At 45.3% G+C, this 17,192-nt stretch overlaps 1 protein-coding gene across 1 annotated transcript in view; it reads right to left on the bottom strand.

Moving 5' to 3' along the window:
* LOC311114826 (NLR family CARD domain-containing protein 3-like) overlaps positions 1–14,900 on the bottom strand; it is a gene marked incomplete at its 5' end in the record, with an annotated part of 35,906 nt that extends 21,006 nt beyond the window's left edge. The window contains one exon of the mRNA XM_084190058.1: positions 14,884–14,900. Coding sequence (XP_084046184.1) covers positions 14,884–14,900 — 17 coding nt within the window. The remainder of the gene's footprint in view (positions 1–14,883) is intronic.
* Between the last annotated feature and the right edge of the window lie 2,292 nt (positions 14,901–17,192).

Consider the following 17,192-nt stretch of genomic DNA (forward strand, 5'->3'; position numbering starts at 1 on the left):
TAAATTGATTGGACATGATTTGGAAAGGCATACACCTGTCTATATAAGATCCCACAGTTGACATTGCATGTCAGAGCAAAAACCAAGCCATGAGGTCGAAGGAATTGTCCGTAGAGCTCCGAGACAGGATTGTGTCGAAGGCACAGATCTGGGGAAGGGTACCAAAACATTTCTGCAGCATTGAAGGTCCCAAAAGAACACAGTGACCTCCATCATTCTTAAATGGAAGAAGTGTGGAACCACCAAGACTCTTCCTAGAGCTGGCCGCCCGGCCAAACTGAGCAATCGGGGGAGAAGGGCCTTGGTAAGGGAGGTGACCAAGAACCCGATGGTCACTCTGACAGAGCTCCAGAGATCCTCTGTGGAGATGCGAGAACCTTCCAGAAGGACAACCGTCTCTGCAGCACTCCACCAATCTGGCCTTTATGGTAGAGTGGCCAGACGGAAGCCCCTCCTCAGTAAAAGGCACATGACAGCCCGCTTGGAGTTTGCTAAAAGGCATCTAAAGGACTCTCAGACCATGAGAAACAAGATTCTATGGTCTGATGAAACCAAGCTTGAACTCTTTGGCCTGAATGCCAAAGCGTCAAGTCTGGAGGAAACCTGACATCATCCCTACGGTGAAGCATGGTGGTGGCAGCATCATGCTGTGGGGATGGGAGACTAGTCAGGATCAAGGGAAAGATGAACGGAGCAAAGTACAGAGAGATCTGGGATGACAACCTGCTCCATAGCACTCAGGACCTCAGACTGGAGTGAAGGTTCGCCTTCCAACAGGACAACGACCCTAAGCACACATCCCAGACAACGCAGGAGTGGCTTCGGGACAAGTCTCTGAATGTCCTTGAGTGGCCCAGCCAGAGCCCGGACTTGAACCCGATCAAATGAACCACATCTCTGGAGAGAGCTGAAAATAGCTGTGCAGCGACGCTCCCCATCCAACCTGACCGAGCCTGAGAGGATCTGCAGAGAAGAATGGGAGAAACTCCCCAAAAACAGGTGTGCCAAGTTTGTAGCGTCATACCCAAGAAGACTTGAGGCTGTAATCACTGCCAAAGGTGCTTAAACAAAGTACTGAGTAAAGGGTCTGAATACTTATAGTTCTGTTTTTATTTACTGAACGCTTCTCCCTCTCTGTCACGGATGCCATGGTTGCCCTTAGTTTGAAGATGTAATCCGGAGACAAGTGTTTTATACAACAGCCTTTTGTGTTCTCTTTTCAACTCCCTCTGCATATTTGCAATCAAAAGCGAGAATTTTCTCCATCTCCTTAGCTGTCATACTCTGCTTCCACCGAGCATTCCACTGATTTCAAAACTTGTTCCTCCATAAAGTGGAGAGCAACAAGTTGCAGTTCTACATGATATATATATTTTTAAAAGCCACGTTAGAAAGGATTACCTACACATACTTACCAGCTCATGTTATAGAGAGAGCCGTGCTACATGGCAGACCAATCCAAACTCATCTCTCGGCATGTCCAGCCCATCCATTATCTCAGCCAATCATGGCTAGCGGGAAGGTTCCTGTCTTTTTCCAAGGCTAAACCAACTAGGCTCGTAATTTAACAATTGTATTTTTTTTTACAGATGGCATACTAGTTTGTTATTAAGGCACATGAAAGTTAATTTCTGCCCAAAAACGCATTTCGATTTTAAAAAAAGTTTACGTTCAAATGCCTCTCCTGTGAACTAGTGACGCGCGACATATGCCTAGTTTCCTGAAACAAGTCACATATTGCGTAAGTGGAATAATTAGGTTTTTACAGTCTGACAGATGTGGTGGTTGAAGGATAAGATTTTTAGATAGACAGACGCATATTTCTGTCCAAATACCTTTCACAATTGCCTCATATAACCTTTGGATCGCTGCCATTGACGTCTGATTCATCATCCCATTGTGATGACTAGTCCTTTAACTCTAGGTATACATCAGGGGTCACACAGACACACACAGACACACCCCGTACCTGATGAGCGACGACTAAATGTTATCCTTCTTCCTCTTGCTGAGGAGTAGCAGGGGGTACAATCCTATGTACCTGGAATCATTAATGACTAAATCAGTTCCAGAAACAACACATATCAGTCAAATAATGACATTTAGATATACCGTCTTAAATGAAACAATTAAAAATAAGTGCATAGGGACCTATAATTTCCCAACGCTGGAAATGCAGAAATATTTTTAGAGGAAAACGTAATAAAGTGGACCAGCTTGTTTGCTGCATTAACCAAGGTTCATATCTTCTTTCTTTCATTTTCTTATTTGCCCATTCATATGTTTCCTTCATTTCTTTGTCCTCTAACATTACCTTTAGCTGTACCACAGAACTAGCATTTCTTTGACACTACTCGTATTGAAGTTTTACAGCTAGGACAAAGCTTACAGGTGGAGCCAGGAGCCATTCTGTATGAAAGGTGGATATCAGAAAGAATAGCCCTATACACACAACCTTGACTGATGCAATGCACCAGCGACGTTGTGAGATAAAAACAACACTAACAATAGTAATTAATAAAGAGAGTTTGGCCAACTAAAGAGCTGACCTTGAGCTCACGTTCAACAGTCAAGCCCTGACCCTTCTCAAACCCATTAAGGGAGTGCTGTGTGTGAAGGCGTTTGAAGGTGACATGGGTTTCAATGACTCAATCATTTGGGTCGGATCTGATAATGGACCTGGTGCTGAACCTAAGCCTGAGGCTAAGCCATTTCCCCTCATACCACACTGGAACATAACAATGTGTCCTACTAACTGTTGGCTGCTATTGTAGCCTAGATATAGGCTACCTGCCATAACCTCAGGTGCATAGTGGAATGAGCATCGCTAGTTGACAGATGAAACAGTACCATAACCCCAGGTGCATAGTGGAATGGGCATCGCTAGTTGCCAGATGAAACAGTACCATAACCTCAGGTGCATAATGGAATGGGCATCGCTAGTTGCCAGATGAAACAGTACCATAACCTCAGGTGCATAGTGGAATGGGCATCGCTAGTTGACAGATGAAACAGTACCATAACCTCAGGTGCATAGTGGAATGGGCATCGCTAGTTGCCAGATGAAACAGTACCATAACCTCAGGTGCATAGTGGAATGGGCATCGCTAGTTGCCAGATGAAACAGTACCATAACCCCAGGTGCATAGTGGAATGGGCATCGCTAGTTGACAGATGAAACAGTACCATAACCTCAGGTGCATAGTGGAATGGGCATCGCTAGTTGCCAGATGAAACAGTACCATAACCCCAGGTGCATAGTGGAATGGGCATCGCTAGTTGCCAGATGAAACGGTACCCGGACCAGTGGGATTTGGTTACTTTTTTTAAAATACAGTTTTTGGATAGTCTCCTTCAGTTGGTTTGTATTTTACAACCTGGTTTGGTTTGTCAGAACACAAGAAATGGGTAGAAAATGTGAATTAAACGAGAAAAAGTCTCCATTTCCTTATAAAGCAGCCAGAGGATGGATAAAGAGATCTTTATCAACAGGATGGATAGAAGATTGGGGAGGCTGGGTCGGGAGTTTGGAATTGGTAAACTCAGTGGACGCTGGCTTTTTGATAGATGTCGTCGCTTGAGGAGGCAAGAAAGATATTTATATTGGGAAAAGTCTAGTACTTTTACAAGAAATCGTTTAATTGTATTTGGGAGGAGGAATGGAGGGGAAAAGAGAGGAAGAACAGGATGAAGAGAGAGACGTTGAGTCAATCTGAATATGGAGGAAAATAAAAAAAGACAGATTGTGTTGTCAAGTGGTTGTCAAGTCCAAACAGAGTGAGCTGTATGCCAGACTGAGTTCTGGAGGGGAAATGGAAGTGAATGAGGGAGAGTTAAGTGAGGTGGAAGGTGTTGTGAAGAGCTTGGAGTCCGAGCCTTGCATCGATGGACCTGATAAAGAAGAATCTGGTCCAGTAGGAGTGACATTTTTGGAGAGAGTGGATCCTTTCTTTTCGGCTGATCCAGTTGTAGTTTCAGGGTGGGAAAGGAGTTGGGTGCATTTGAATCAGTGAGGGAAACCCATAGTGGACTTGTGATAGTTGTTTGTGTTTCTTCAGCCCAGAGGGAGCGGGCACTCAGTGTCACGGAACTTGGGTTAAGATCCGTTTCTTGCTTTGCTCTTAGGAACAGGACACCATTGAAAGGAGTGATTTCTGGGGTAGTGTTAAGAGTGGAGGTGGAGCAATTGAAGTTGAAGATTCCTGGTGTTTGTATTGCCTGCCGTTTGTTGCGACGCAGACCCGGTGGTGAGCATGCCGTTTGGTGGGACGCAGACCCGGTGGTGAGCGTGGTGAAACAGAGGAGTCACTGTCAGTTCTTTTGAGTTTTTAGTCCGAGTATTTACCCGACAAAGTCATGTTTGGATATAGAAGTTATCCTGTTAGAGCTTTTGTGCCGAATCCACTGCCCTGTTTCAGGAGCAACGGTTATGGGCATGTCACAGCAGGGTGTAGGAGGGAGATTCCAAGACGTGGGAAGTGTGCAGGAGGGCGTGGGACAGAGGATTGGGTAGTTTGGGGGATAAAGTTGTGTGTGCCAACTGTAGGGCAGCCCCTGTTGCTGGGGATCGGAAGTGTCCGGTGCGAGAGAGGCAGGTTGAGGTGGCCAGAGTCAGAGTAGTGCAGAAGGTGTCTTATGCTGAGGCAGTGAAGAGAGTAGAGGAGGATGGGTCAAGGGTCAAGGGTGAGGCATCCTGAGAGGATTCCTGTAAGGAGTAGATCTGTGCCAGCACAGAGGGATAGGCTGACGAGTGATATATGCTTCATTATAAACTGGGTGGTTCGAGCCCTGAATGCTGATTGGCTGAAAGCCAATCATACCAAGGGTATGACAAAACATTTATTTTTACTGCTCTAATTACATTGGTAACCAGTTTATAATAGCAATAAGGCACCTCAGGGGTTTGTGGTATATTGCCAATATCCGCGTTGCGTCGTGCGTAAGAACAGCCCTTAGCCGTGGTATATTGGCCATATACCACACCCCCTAGGGCCTTATTGCTTAAGTCAGTTTGTCTTCTTAGCGTTCAGAAGAGTTCCAGGGTTTGTTGAGTGGTGGTACCCCGTCCAACAGAGTGCTGGATAAAGGGGAAGTCATCAGAGAGGAGATGTTGAGGAGCAGGTGTCAGTAATGAAGGTTGCCAGGTGTGTCTAATGTTGAGGAGCAGGTGTGAGTAATGAAGGTTGCCAGGTGTGTGTAATGTTGAGGAGCAGGTGTCAGTAATGAAGGTTGCCAGGTGTGTCTAATGTTGAGGAGCAGGTGTGAGTAATGAAGGTTGCCAGGTGTGCAATGTTGAGGAGCAGGTGTGAGTAATGCAGGTTGCCAGGTGTGTCTAATGTTGAGGAGAAGGTGTGAGTAATGAAGGTTGCCAGGTGTGTCTAATGTTGAGGAGCAGGTGTGAGTAATGAAGGTTGCCAGGTGTGTGCAATGTTGAGGAGAAGGTGTGAGTAATGAAGTTTGCCAGGTGTGTCTAATGTTGAGGAGCAGGTGTGAGTAATGCAGGTTGCCAGGTGTGTGTAATGTTGAGGAACAGGTGTGAGTAATGAAGGTTGCCAGGTGTGTGTAATGTTGAGGAGAAGGTATGAGTATTGCAGGTTGCCATGTGTGTGTAATGTTGAGGAACAGGTGTGAGTAATGAAGGTTGCCAGGTGTGTCTAATTTTGAGGAGTAGGTGTGAGTAATGAAGGTTGCCAGGTGTGTGTAATGTTGAGGAGCAGGTGTGAGTAATGAAGGTTGCCAGGTGTGTCTAATGTTGAGGAGAAGGTGTGAGTAATGCAGGTTGCCAGGTGTGTGTAATGTTGAGGAACAGGTGTGAGTAATGAAGGTTGCCAGGTGTGTGTAATGTTGAGGAGCAGGTGTGAGTAATGAAGGTTGCCAGGTGTGTCTAATGTTGAGGGGTAGGTGTGAGTAATGAAGGTTGCCAGGTGTGTCTAATGTTGAGGGGCAGGTGTGAGTAATCAAGGTTGCCAGGTGTGTCTAATGTTGAGGAGCAGGTGTGAGTACTGAAGGTTTCCAGATGTGTGTAATGTTGAGGAGCAGGTGTGAGTAATGAAGGTTGCCAGATGTGTGTAATGAAGGTTGCCAGGTGTTTCTAATGTTGAGGAGCAGGTGTGAGTAATGAAGGTTGCCAGGTGTGTCTAATGGTGAGGAGCAGGTGTTAGTAATGAAGGTTGCCAGGTGAGTCTAATGTTGAGGAGCAGGTGTGAATAATGAAGGTTGCCAGGTGTGTCTGATGTTGAGGAGTAGGTGTGAGTAATGAAGGTTGCCAGGTGTGTGTAATGTTGAGGAGCAGGTGTGAGTAATGAAGGTTGCCAGGTGTGTGTAATGTTGAGGAGCAGGTGTGAGTAATGAATGTTGCCAGGTGTGTGTAATGTTGAGGAGAAGGTGTGAGTAATGAAGGTTGCCAGGTGTGTCTAATGTTGAGGAGCAGGTGTGAGTAATGAAGGTTGCCAGGTGTGTGTAATGTTGAGGAGCAGGTGTGAGTAATGAAGGTTGCCAGGTGTGTGTAATGTTGAGGAGCAGGTGTGAGTAATGAAGGTTGCCAGGTGTGTCTAATGATGGGTTGCCAGGACCGGTGGTTAGTAGACCGGTGACGTCTAGCGCCAGAGAGGGGGAGAGGGAGAGACATGTGACATCAAGCCTTCCTCTTCACCTGAATAAGACCCATTTCTATGGACTGAACACAACCCCTAGTACTGTATTCCATTTCCTGTCCTGCCATATTCTGATCAATATGACAACATTTCAACCTCTTCTTTCATCTGTTTGATGAACCTTTATTAGTCAAATCTGTCACATGTACATTTCATTCAGTGGAATTGAGTTCATACAGAAACAAGATTGTTGTGTCAAGAATTTGACAAATAAACATTATGCAGACAACAATATTTACAAACTCCAAGAAGCCCAATAACAACAAGATCAATGATTTCTAAATGAAACCAGTTTTTACAACACAGTATGGTGATTCATTCTATTACTGAATGACTCTAGTTGACAATGTCTGTCAACTTCAATGGTCCTCACTACATATTCGTCGCCAAACCCACTGGCTCCAGGCCATCTATAAATCACTGCTAGGCAAATCTTCGTCTTATCTTAGCTCACTGGTCACCATAGCAACACCCACCCGTAGTCTGCGCTCCAGCAGGTATATCTCACTGGTCATCCCCAAAGCCAACACCTCCTTTGGCCGCCATTCCTTCCAGTTCTCTGCTGCCAATGACTGGAACGAACTGCATAAATCTCTGAAGCTGGAGACTCTTATCTCCCTCACTAACTTTAAGCATCAGTTGTCAGAGCACCTTACAGATCACTGCACCTGTACACAGCCTTTCTGAAATTAGCCCACCCAACTACCTCATCCCCATATTGTTATTTATTTTGCTAATTTGCACCCCCAGTATCTCTATTTGCACATCATCTTTTGCACATCTAGCATTCCAGTGTTAATACTAATTGTAATTATTTTGCACTATGGCCTATTTATTGCCTTACCTCCATAACTTACTACATTTGCACACACTGTATATATATTTTCTGTTGTATTTTTTGACTTTATGTTTTGTTTTACCCCATATGTAACTCTGTGTTGTTGTTTTTATCATACTGCTTTGCTTTATCTTGGCCAGGTCGCAGTTGTAAATGAGAACTTGCTCTCAACTGGCTTACCTGGTTAAATAAAGGTTAAATAAAAAAATGAAAAATAAAAGTGTGTATTAATGAATATTTACAATATATGTTTACACACTAGAGAGCTATTCTACATTGTTGCTCCAGTGTGTCTTACTGAACATGACCATGATTAGAGTGAAACATCATGTTATGTTTGACACAGAGACACTGAGGCGCCATGATCCCAAAGATGAAACCCTGGATAGAGGGGCTTAGTGAATGTGGAGTGGAATGTGTTCAGTTGGGTCAGTGTGTCAGAGGAGACTCTGTAGAAGGACAGAGTGCCGGCTGGCCAGTCCAGATACACTCCTACTCTGTGGGAGCTGGAGGAGGGGACGTCTATGGTAGTGGACTTATTATTGTGACAGGCAGAGTAACTGTTGCCAGAGCAGAACAGACTCCAGGACTTGTCATTGTATCCAATCCCACAGTCCTTACCCATTCCTCTCCTGCTGATTCCTTTATATGCCACTCCTATAACAGCCCCACTCCCACTCCCCTCTACCTCCCAGTAACAGCGCCCAGTCAGACCCTCTCTACACAGCACCTGTCCACAGCCCTCAAATCTCTCTGGGTGATCAGGATACGGCTGCTTCTCTCTCCTACATGTCACCTTTCTGTTCTCCTCAGACAGAGAGAGGCGTCTGTTTACTGTGTTTAGGTCCTGTGTGAGATCACAGACATCTGATGGATGAAACCAGACACAATTTTAGAAATCATCATCATCCTGAACACACACACACACACACACACACACACACACACAACGGATACACACTCACAGTCACATGCTGAACAAACACACACACACACCGGATACACACTCACACTCACATCCTGAACACACACACACACAGAACACACACACACACATCCTGAACACACACACACACACAACCTGAACACACACACACACACACACAAACACACTGAATACACACACACACATTTCTAATGTAACAGGAACACGCCACACACACACACATTGTCAAAGCAACTCTTTGTAAACTTTGGTGTCCCTGATTTGTGCTTCTGTAGAACTACAGCTGATATTTAATATGACCAAGTAAGTAATGATAGTGGTCTTTGACTTTGACTTCACTTGAATTAAGACTTATTCTTAGTCATATTCTTCACAGCAGTCAACACTCACATTTTCTAAGTCCAGGTTTCATTGTGTTCGCTCCACCATGTTCCACACTGTAGCAGTAAGCAGAAGAACAGACAGTCATTGAGGGATACACCTGAACTCACACACACACACACACACACACACACACACACACACACTGGACACACACACACACACACTCACACACACATTCAGCATATAACTTTGTACAAGCGGTGGTAAGAATGTTTGTCCGTGTGTGTGTCCAGTGTGTGTCCAGTGTGTGTGTGTCCAGTGTGTGTGTGTCCAATGTGTGTGTGTGTGTCCAGTGTGTGTGGGTCGAGTGTGTGTGTGTGTGGGTCCAGTGTGTGTGTGTCCGGTGTGTGTTTTCTTTTTGTGTGTGTGTGTGTCCAGTGTGTGTGTGTGTGTCCAGTGTGTGTGTGTGTGTCCAGTGTGTGTGTCCAGTGTTTGTGTGTGTTTTTGTGTGTGTGTCCAGTGTGTTTGCGCGTGTCCAGTGTGTGTGTGTGTGTGTGTCCAGTGTGTGTGTGTGTGTGTGTCCAGTTTGAGTGTGTTTGTGTGTCCAGTTTGTGTGCAGTGTTTGTGTCTGTGTGTGTCCAGTGTGTGTGTGTGCTTGTGTCCAGTGTGTGTGTGTGTGTGTGTGTGTATGTGTGTGTGTGTGTGTTTGTCCAGTGTGTGTGTTTGTCCAGTATGTGTACTGTACACACAAACACACACATATTGGACACATACAGACACACACACTGGACCCCCACACACACTGGACACAAACACACAAACACACACTGGACACACACACACACACACACACACACACAAACACACACACACACACACACACACACACACACACACACACACACACACACACACACACACACACACAAACACACACACACACAAACCACTGGATCCACAGCAACTCAAAAGCTTTTTCTGGGAGTGTGAGTGAGGAAGGATCTTTGGGTTCTCTGCCTCTCCTAGCAGCCTGTCATTCATCACTCAAGCTGTTTACTAACTCTGCTTCATGCGTTGCCAAAATAAGTAGCTCTGTTTGTGCTCAGACAATCCTACATTTCACACATACACACACGCACACCATTCACCTGCACTGCACAGGCCCCAGAAGCACTGAGAATACTGGGACTCAATTGGCTCTCAGTCACTGCAGCAAATAGCTATCGCCATAATGAAAGGTTTTTAATACGAGTAGCTGTTTTCCCCTGATGTGTCTTTGTCAAACTGTGGAAGTTTATTTAGTGGTGAAAGTCATTCTCAATCATTTTAAGGTTCAACTGTCTCGGTAATTAGCAGGTTCAATGCAGCGAAGGGGTATTTTGGAATGACACCCTCCATTATATGGTGTGCAAGGACTGAACACTCGTTGGTGCAACACAGAATGTACCGAGATAGAAGGAGAGATTGTGGGTGTCTTTATGCCAACAAAGTGTGATTCCAGAGTTTCTACAGTGTTAAGTAGCCTTAGTTATGTTATTTTAAGGACCTATCTTGTGCCTCCTCGCCACAGCGCTACCGTGTCCTCAAGCAACTCAGCGAGAAGAAGCTGAAGGGTTTTTAAAGTGGACAACTTAAACGAAAACCATTCTCTTTTTTCATGAGTGTTCCAGAAGACAGACCTTCATTGCCAGGACAAATAGTGATGTTGTTTCCAAACCAAACTTCAAGGTCTTTAAGTGAGTGTGTGTGTGTGTGTGTGTGTGTGGGGGGGGGGGGGGGGGGGTCGGTCACATATTAACAGAGCTCTCTGCCTAGGCTTCCTCACGGCACCATGACAACCAATACTTACAAAGTAATCCTTATTTTGAATATTTTTGAAATAGACCAAATTTCTTTTGGGCTGAGAATATAAGACATAACTCTGAGAGAGCATCCAAGGGCTAGAATGATGTATATAGAATGTATGACAAACAATAAGTTTTAAATATAATTCTAAAATCTTCAGAATTCTGAGATTTTTGTCCATAATACAGAATTCAAGCCAACATTCCAATCTCATTATGACTCAACAATTAAGCTAGGCTACAACCATAGAATTTGGAATTAGAACTTGGCTACAACAAGTTCCAAACCAAAGAAAACAACCAGCATATCCATTCACCACACCATAACTACTCAAGTGTATATCTTTTTAAATCTTCATAAGTGGACAGACATCGCGGAGGAGAGGTGAGTTAGAACATAATAATGTGTAAAAGTGTTTGACTTCTAAGGAAATCAGTGAAGGTAGGCCTACTTATTACCATTTAATAAATTATACCAGTTAGCCTGAAGGTAACTGAAGTTGGAAAACTGCCATGGCCAGACAGTTTTAAGAAAATGACATGGAAAAGATTCACACAAAATAAAAAAAATAAGGAATACATGTTTCTCCATACATATTGATGCAGAGAGAAGTCATTGAGATGGAGAAAGAGATGACTGAAAGTGAGGAGATGGAGAAAGGCAACAAGATGAGGGGGGAACAAGAGATAGAAAGACAAAGAGAAATGGAGGGGCTGCTGAGAATGAGAAAGGAGATTGAGACTTGTAACAAGGTAGACCACTACCGGTGGAAGCTGCAGAGAGAGGTGTTGGAGGAAGTCAACAAGGTGAGGGTGGAACCAGAGCAAGAAAGAGAAAGGCTAATTGAAGAGTTGCTGAGACAGATAAGGGAGACTGAGGCTTCTATTGAGGTAAACTGCTACCAATGGAAGCTGGAGAGAGAGTTGTTTGAGAAACAGAGAGAAAGTGCAGTGTCAGACAGAAAATATATGGAGCTCAAGATGGCAAAGCTGAAGGTGCAGAACATACTGCACTTGGCCAAGATAGGGAAGTTGACCGTGGAGAACACGAGGCTGTTAGCTGAGAATGAAAGGGTGGGGAAGGAGAGGGTGAGAGAGAGGAATGGATGGAACCTCATAAGAAATGGTTTGGAGACAGCTTTGGCCAAAGCAGACCAGGAGAGGAATCAGACCCTAGTAGCCTGGAAGGAGGACAGGGGGAGATGGGCCAAGGCCAAGGCTGGCCTACGAAGCCTCTTGGATCAACGGGGGGAAAGATGGATGAAGGAGAAGGAGGAGATTAAGAGGAGGAGCACGCAGGCAGCAGAGGAGTGGATAATTGAGCTGAGAGAGAAGGAGAGAGCGATAGAGGCTCTGGAAAGAGAAAAGATGAGGATTCTGTGCCTGAATGGACAAGAGAAGAAGGGATGGGAGATGGAAAAGAGAGAGATGGAGAAGGAGAACTGGAAGATTACAGAGGAGCGGGAGAGAAAGAGTAGTGAAATTGAGAAAATGCAAAGGGACAAAGAGAGATGGGCAATAGAGAAGAGGGATGTGGTGGAGAGGATGAAGGAGGCGTACATAAAGCTGTACCAGATGCAGACTGTCCTGAGGTTCAGAGAGCAAGAGCAGACACAGGTACAGTACTCCATTTAACCAGTCACAGTTCAGGGAGGTCATAAGTCACCTCCTAATGGTTATACTATCAGATTCAACAGATTAAGTTGACTGCATGCTAGAGAAGGAGTAATAATAATATTTCAGATCACTGACCAACATGTATGGACTTTATCTTTCAGATGGAAACTAAACGCGCCCAGAGAGTCAGGGCAAAGCAGGAGAAAAAGGAGAGGAAAGAAAGAGACTTGTTGGAGAAGAACAAAGTAAAAGAACTGCTCAGAGCTAGAAAAGCAGAGAGTAAGGAAGAAGTGAGGAAGAATAAGGAGAGGGTGAAAGCCCACCTGGACGAGGTGGCAAGGAACTATAATGAAAAGAAACAGAGGGAGAAAGAAAGAGAAAAGCTGTTGAAAAAGGCATATGGCAAAGAAAATCACATGGTGTACATCCCAGACCTCATACTGAAGAAGATGTAAGAACACAACGCATATGGAAGAGTAAATATTATCAGCTAGCATTGGTCAAAAGTTCATTTCTATCTTCTTTCATTTAGTGGAATACTTCATCAATAAAATAATATGAGCATTTATTTGTCAGCATTCATTCCCATATGGAAGAAAGAACACACAAAATATGAGAAAAGTATAAGATGTGGATTAAAGGTTGATGTGGTTACTGGATAATGCAATGTGAAGGGCTAGATTCTATCAAATCGGAGGTGGAACTGCGTTAGAGATGGCAAATCCACAAGCAGCTCCTTGCATTAGCTTATCGCGTACACTGCCATTGGATGCAACGAGAGAGAGAGAGAGGCATCAACAGAATACCCTTAGGTGCATGAATGCCTAGTGTGTTTATGTATACGTGTGTGTCAGAGGAGGCTGGTGGGAGGAGGTATAGGAGGACAGGCTCATTGTAATGGCTGGAATGGAATAAATGGAAGAGTTTCCATATGTTTGATGTGTTTGATACCGTTCCATTTATTCCATTCCAGCCATTCCAATATGCCCATCCTCCTATAGCTCCTCCTACCAGCCTCCTCTGGTGTGTGTGTGTATGTGTCAGTGGTACACGCCTCCGATGAGCAACACTGCTCTTACCCCCTCATCCCCCATCAGTGGCTGTCTCCTGCCCCCTCTCCTCCATCCGTCTCTGGCCACGTCTCCTGCTCCCACTCCTCCATCCCTCTCTGGCACACTCTCCTGCCACCTCTCATCCATCCCTCTCTGGACACCTCTCTGGCCACCTCTCCTGCTCCCACTCCTCCATCCCTCTCCTCCATCCCTCTCTGGCCTATTCTCCTGCCCCCTCTCCTCCATCCCTCTCTGGCCCACTCTCCTGCCCCCTCTCATCCATCCCTCTCTGGACACCTCTCTGGCCACCTCTCCTGCTCCCACTCCTCCATCAATTATTACACTGAGTCTGGCCTTGACCTGGGCCTCCCGGTACCTCTCTGTCATCTCACCAGTTTGTAGTGGCAAATACAAAAAGTTATTGATGCCACTTACTAGTGACCTGGGGATAATTCCATTGCACACAATCCAATAAAAGAGAGAAATCCAATAATTTTAGTCCATTTATTTTCGTTATTTTCTTAAATCATTGTCACTAACAGAAAGAGTACGATATGAAACGGTTGAAAATTGTCTGTGCTCTCAGGCACACTAGTTCCCACCCACACAATTTTAATGTATTTTTTATTGTACCCTTATTTTACCAGGTAAGTTGACTGAGAACACATTCTAATTTACAGCAACGACTTGGGGAATAGTTACAGGGGAGAGGAGGCGGGATGAATGAGCCAATTGGAAGCAGGGGATGTGGTCCTCTGTAGCTCAGCTGGTAGAGCACGGCGCTTGTAACGCCAAGGTAGTGGGTTCGATCCCCGGGACCACCCATACACAAAAAAATTTATGCACGCATGACTGTAAGTCGCTTTGGATAAAAGCGTCTGCTAAATGGCATATTAATATTAATTAGGTGTCCATGATTGTATGAGGGTCCAGATTGGGAATTTAGCCAGGACACCGGGGTTAACACCCCTACTCTTACAATAAGTGCCATGGGATCTTTAGTGACCACAGAGAGTCAGGACACCCATTTAACATCCCATCCGAAAGACGACACCCTACACAGGGCAATGTCCCCAATCACTGCCCTGGGGCATTGCGATATTTTATTTTAGACCAGAGGAAAAAATGCCGGCACTTGCAGTCTAGGTAGGGCTTCATGTGCGAGATCTCTAATAGCGTCATTCTAGTGGAATCCAGAAAGAACAAAACCCTGTCCTCAAACATTTACATTTTATGTATTTAGTCTTCATAATCATCGTCCTTCATCAATTGTGTCTTTTTATTTTTATTTTTGCAAATTTAAAAGACCTAGCTAGCTAAAAGACAAAGTCAACCGGTTCCTTTAAAAATTGCAGCTAATTTTCTCATTCACCTGGCAGCCTTTTATATATTCAATGTGGGGGAAATGTAAATCAGCGGGGCAGTCAGGTGCTAAACAGGTAAATATAGGGATTAAATCAATAGAACACAAACATGATGAATAGCTCCTACAACCCCCTATTCTCTATATAATGCACTGGTCAAAAGTAGTTCAATGTGAATAGGGTGCCACGTGCTCCGTCATCTCGCTGAGTCTGGCCTTGGACTCCCGGTACCTCTGTCATCTTACCTGTTTGAAGAAGCCATTCGTAGTAATTACCGTCTGACCATTTTCAACAGTGCAGCTTTGCTAAGGACTGATCTGAAGTCATGGTCCATATGGAAGTAGATTCTCCCAGGGCTTGCCAGGAATTGTGGCCAGGTATTTCCTCACTCCTCGGCACATTGCACCGATTAAAGAAGAATGTTGTCCACTGAAAATGTATCTTCTAAAACTCGCTTTACGCCACAAGCTTGAGTGATGGGGTACACTTCCAAAAAGGCATTTCCTATATAGCCATACTATAATTAAAAGGCAGACATCAGCGGGCAAACAATTATTTAAGATGAATTCAAATTGAAGGATGATTTAAGCGACGAGGGATAGAAGTTGGAAAACCTCATGATGTCATCACGTCAGACATCACTCTTAAACTTGCTGGAACTGTAATTAAGACTGAGAGTTGAGGTTCAGTTTTATAACTTGTATATAGATAGATAGGATGGAAAACATTATTAACCCCCAAGGACAAATTTATTTAATTTGTTCGAGGGCCAATGTGGGGGTCACAGGTCAGGATCAGACCACCTCCCCTAAAGCATGACACGGGAAAGGTCAGGGGGGCAGATTCCCAGCCAGTAAAACACCCTGAGTGGAAATGTGTGTGTATGTGTCCTCATCTCCTCTACCACTCAGCGGGTTAATGTCTATCCATCCTCCCGCTGGCTGCAGCAACAGGAAGTGAGGTCATGCAGACAGTGTTTTATCAGGCCTTCAGGGAGCCAGTAAATCAGTTCTGTCTGTGTGTGTGCGTGTGTGTGTGCGTGCGTGCATATGTACATGTGCAGTCAGGGTATACGGTGCATGACTCCAAAGGGTAAATCACGCTCTATGTGTGTACTCTCTGTATGAGAGTGTGGGCCTCTCTTAGCAGCAGAGATCTGTCAGTTATGCGGGAGTATGTGGGAGTCCTCTACTGTTCTACAGTGAATTATCTTGGCACCTCAGCAAACTCATCATCGTCTCCCAAAGTACCAGCAGCTTCCCCTTCTCTTTCCTCTCTGTTTGTCTTTCCCTCCGTTGTCTTCTCTCTTCTTTCATTAAGAGCTAAATAAACCAGTGAACTAGGCTAGCACCACTAGGACTGTGTTCCAGAGCTAGGCATGTCCAGTTGCTCTCTATCCCTCAGTGTTCTGTTGACACATGTCAGGAGGGAACCGATGTGGATGTGGTGGAGGAGTCAGGCGCAGGACACAGAGGTTAAGTCCAACAGACTTTAATAATCCAAAGTCAAATGTCCAAAAGTAACACGACCTCGACAAAACAAGAGGCGAGGGAGAATTACGCATACACGCGTAAACACTAAACACAAAACAAACAGAGTGCAAACACGTAGCTCCGAACAGCATTACATTTACATGTACATTTTAGTCATTTAGCAGACGCTCTTATCCAGAGAGACTTACAGGAGCAATTAGGGTTAAGTGCCTTGCTCAAGGGCACATTTACGTCATTTAGCAGATGCTCTTATCCAGAGCGACTCACAAATTGGTGCATTCACCCTATAGCCAGTGGGATAACCACTTTACAATTATTATTTTTTTGGGGGGGGGCGGGGGGGGGTAGAAGGATTACTTTATCCTATCCCAGGTATTCCTTAAAGAGGTGGGGTTTCAAATGTCTCCGGAAGGTGGTGAGTGACTCCGCTGTCCTGGCGTCGTGAGGGAGCTTGTTCCACCATTGGGGTGCCAGAGCAGCGAACAGTTTTGACTGGGCTGAGCGGGAACTATGCTTCCGCAGAGGAAGGGGAGCCAGCAGGCCAGAGGTGGATGAACGCAATGCCCTCGTTTGGGTGTAGGGACTGATCAGAGCCCGAAGGTACAGAGGTGCCGTTCCCCTCACTGCTCCATAGGCAAGCACCATGGTCTTGTAACGGATGCGAGCTTCAACTGGAAGCCAGTGGAGTGTGCGGAGGAGGGGGGTGACGTGAGAGAACTTGGGAAGGTTGAACACCAGACGGGCTGCGGCGTTCTGGATGAGTTGTAAGGGTTTAATGGCACAGGCAGGGAGGCCAGCCAACTACGAGTTGCAGTAATCCAGACGGGAGATGACAAGTGCCTGGATTAGGACCTGTGCCGCTTCCTGTGTAAGGCAGGGTCGTACTCTCCGAATGTTGTAGAGCATGAACCTGCAGGAGCGGGTCACAGCCTTGATGTTAGCGGAGAACGACAGGGTGTTGTCCAGGGTCACGCCAAGGCTCTTCGCACTCTGGGAGGAGGACACAACGGAGTTGTCAACCGTGATGGCGAGATCATGGAACGGGCAGTCCTTCCCCGGGA

This window comes from Coregonus lavaretus, assembly GCF_964263955.1.
Source record: "Coregonus lavaretus genome assembly, contig: HAP1_SCAFFOLD_233, whole genome shotgun sequence".
Classification (NCBI taxonomy): Eukaryota; Metazoa; Chordata; class Actinopteri; order Salmoniformes; family Salmonidae; genus Coregonus; species Coregonus lavaretus.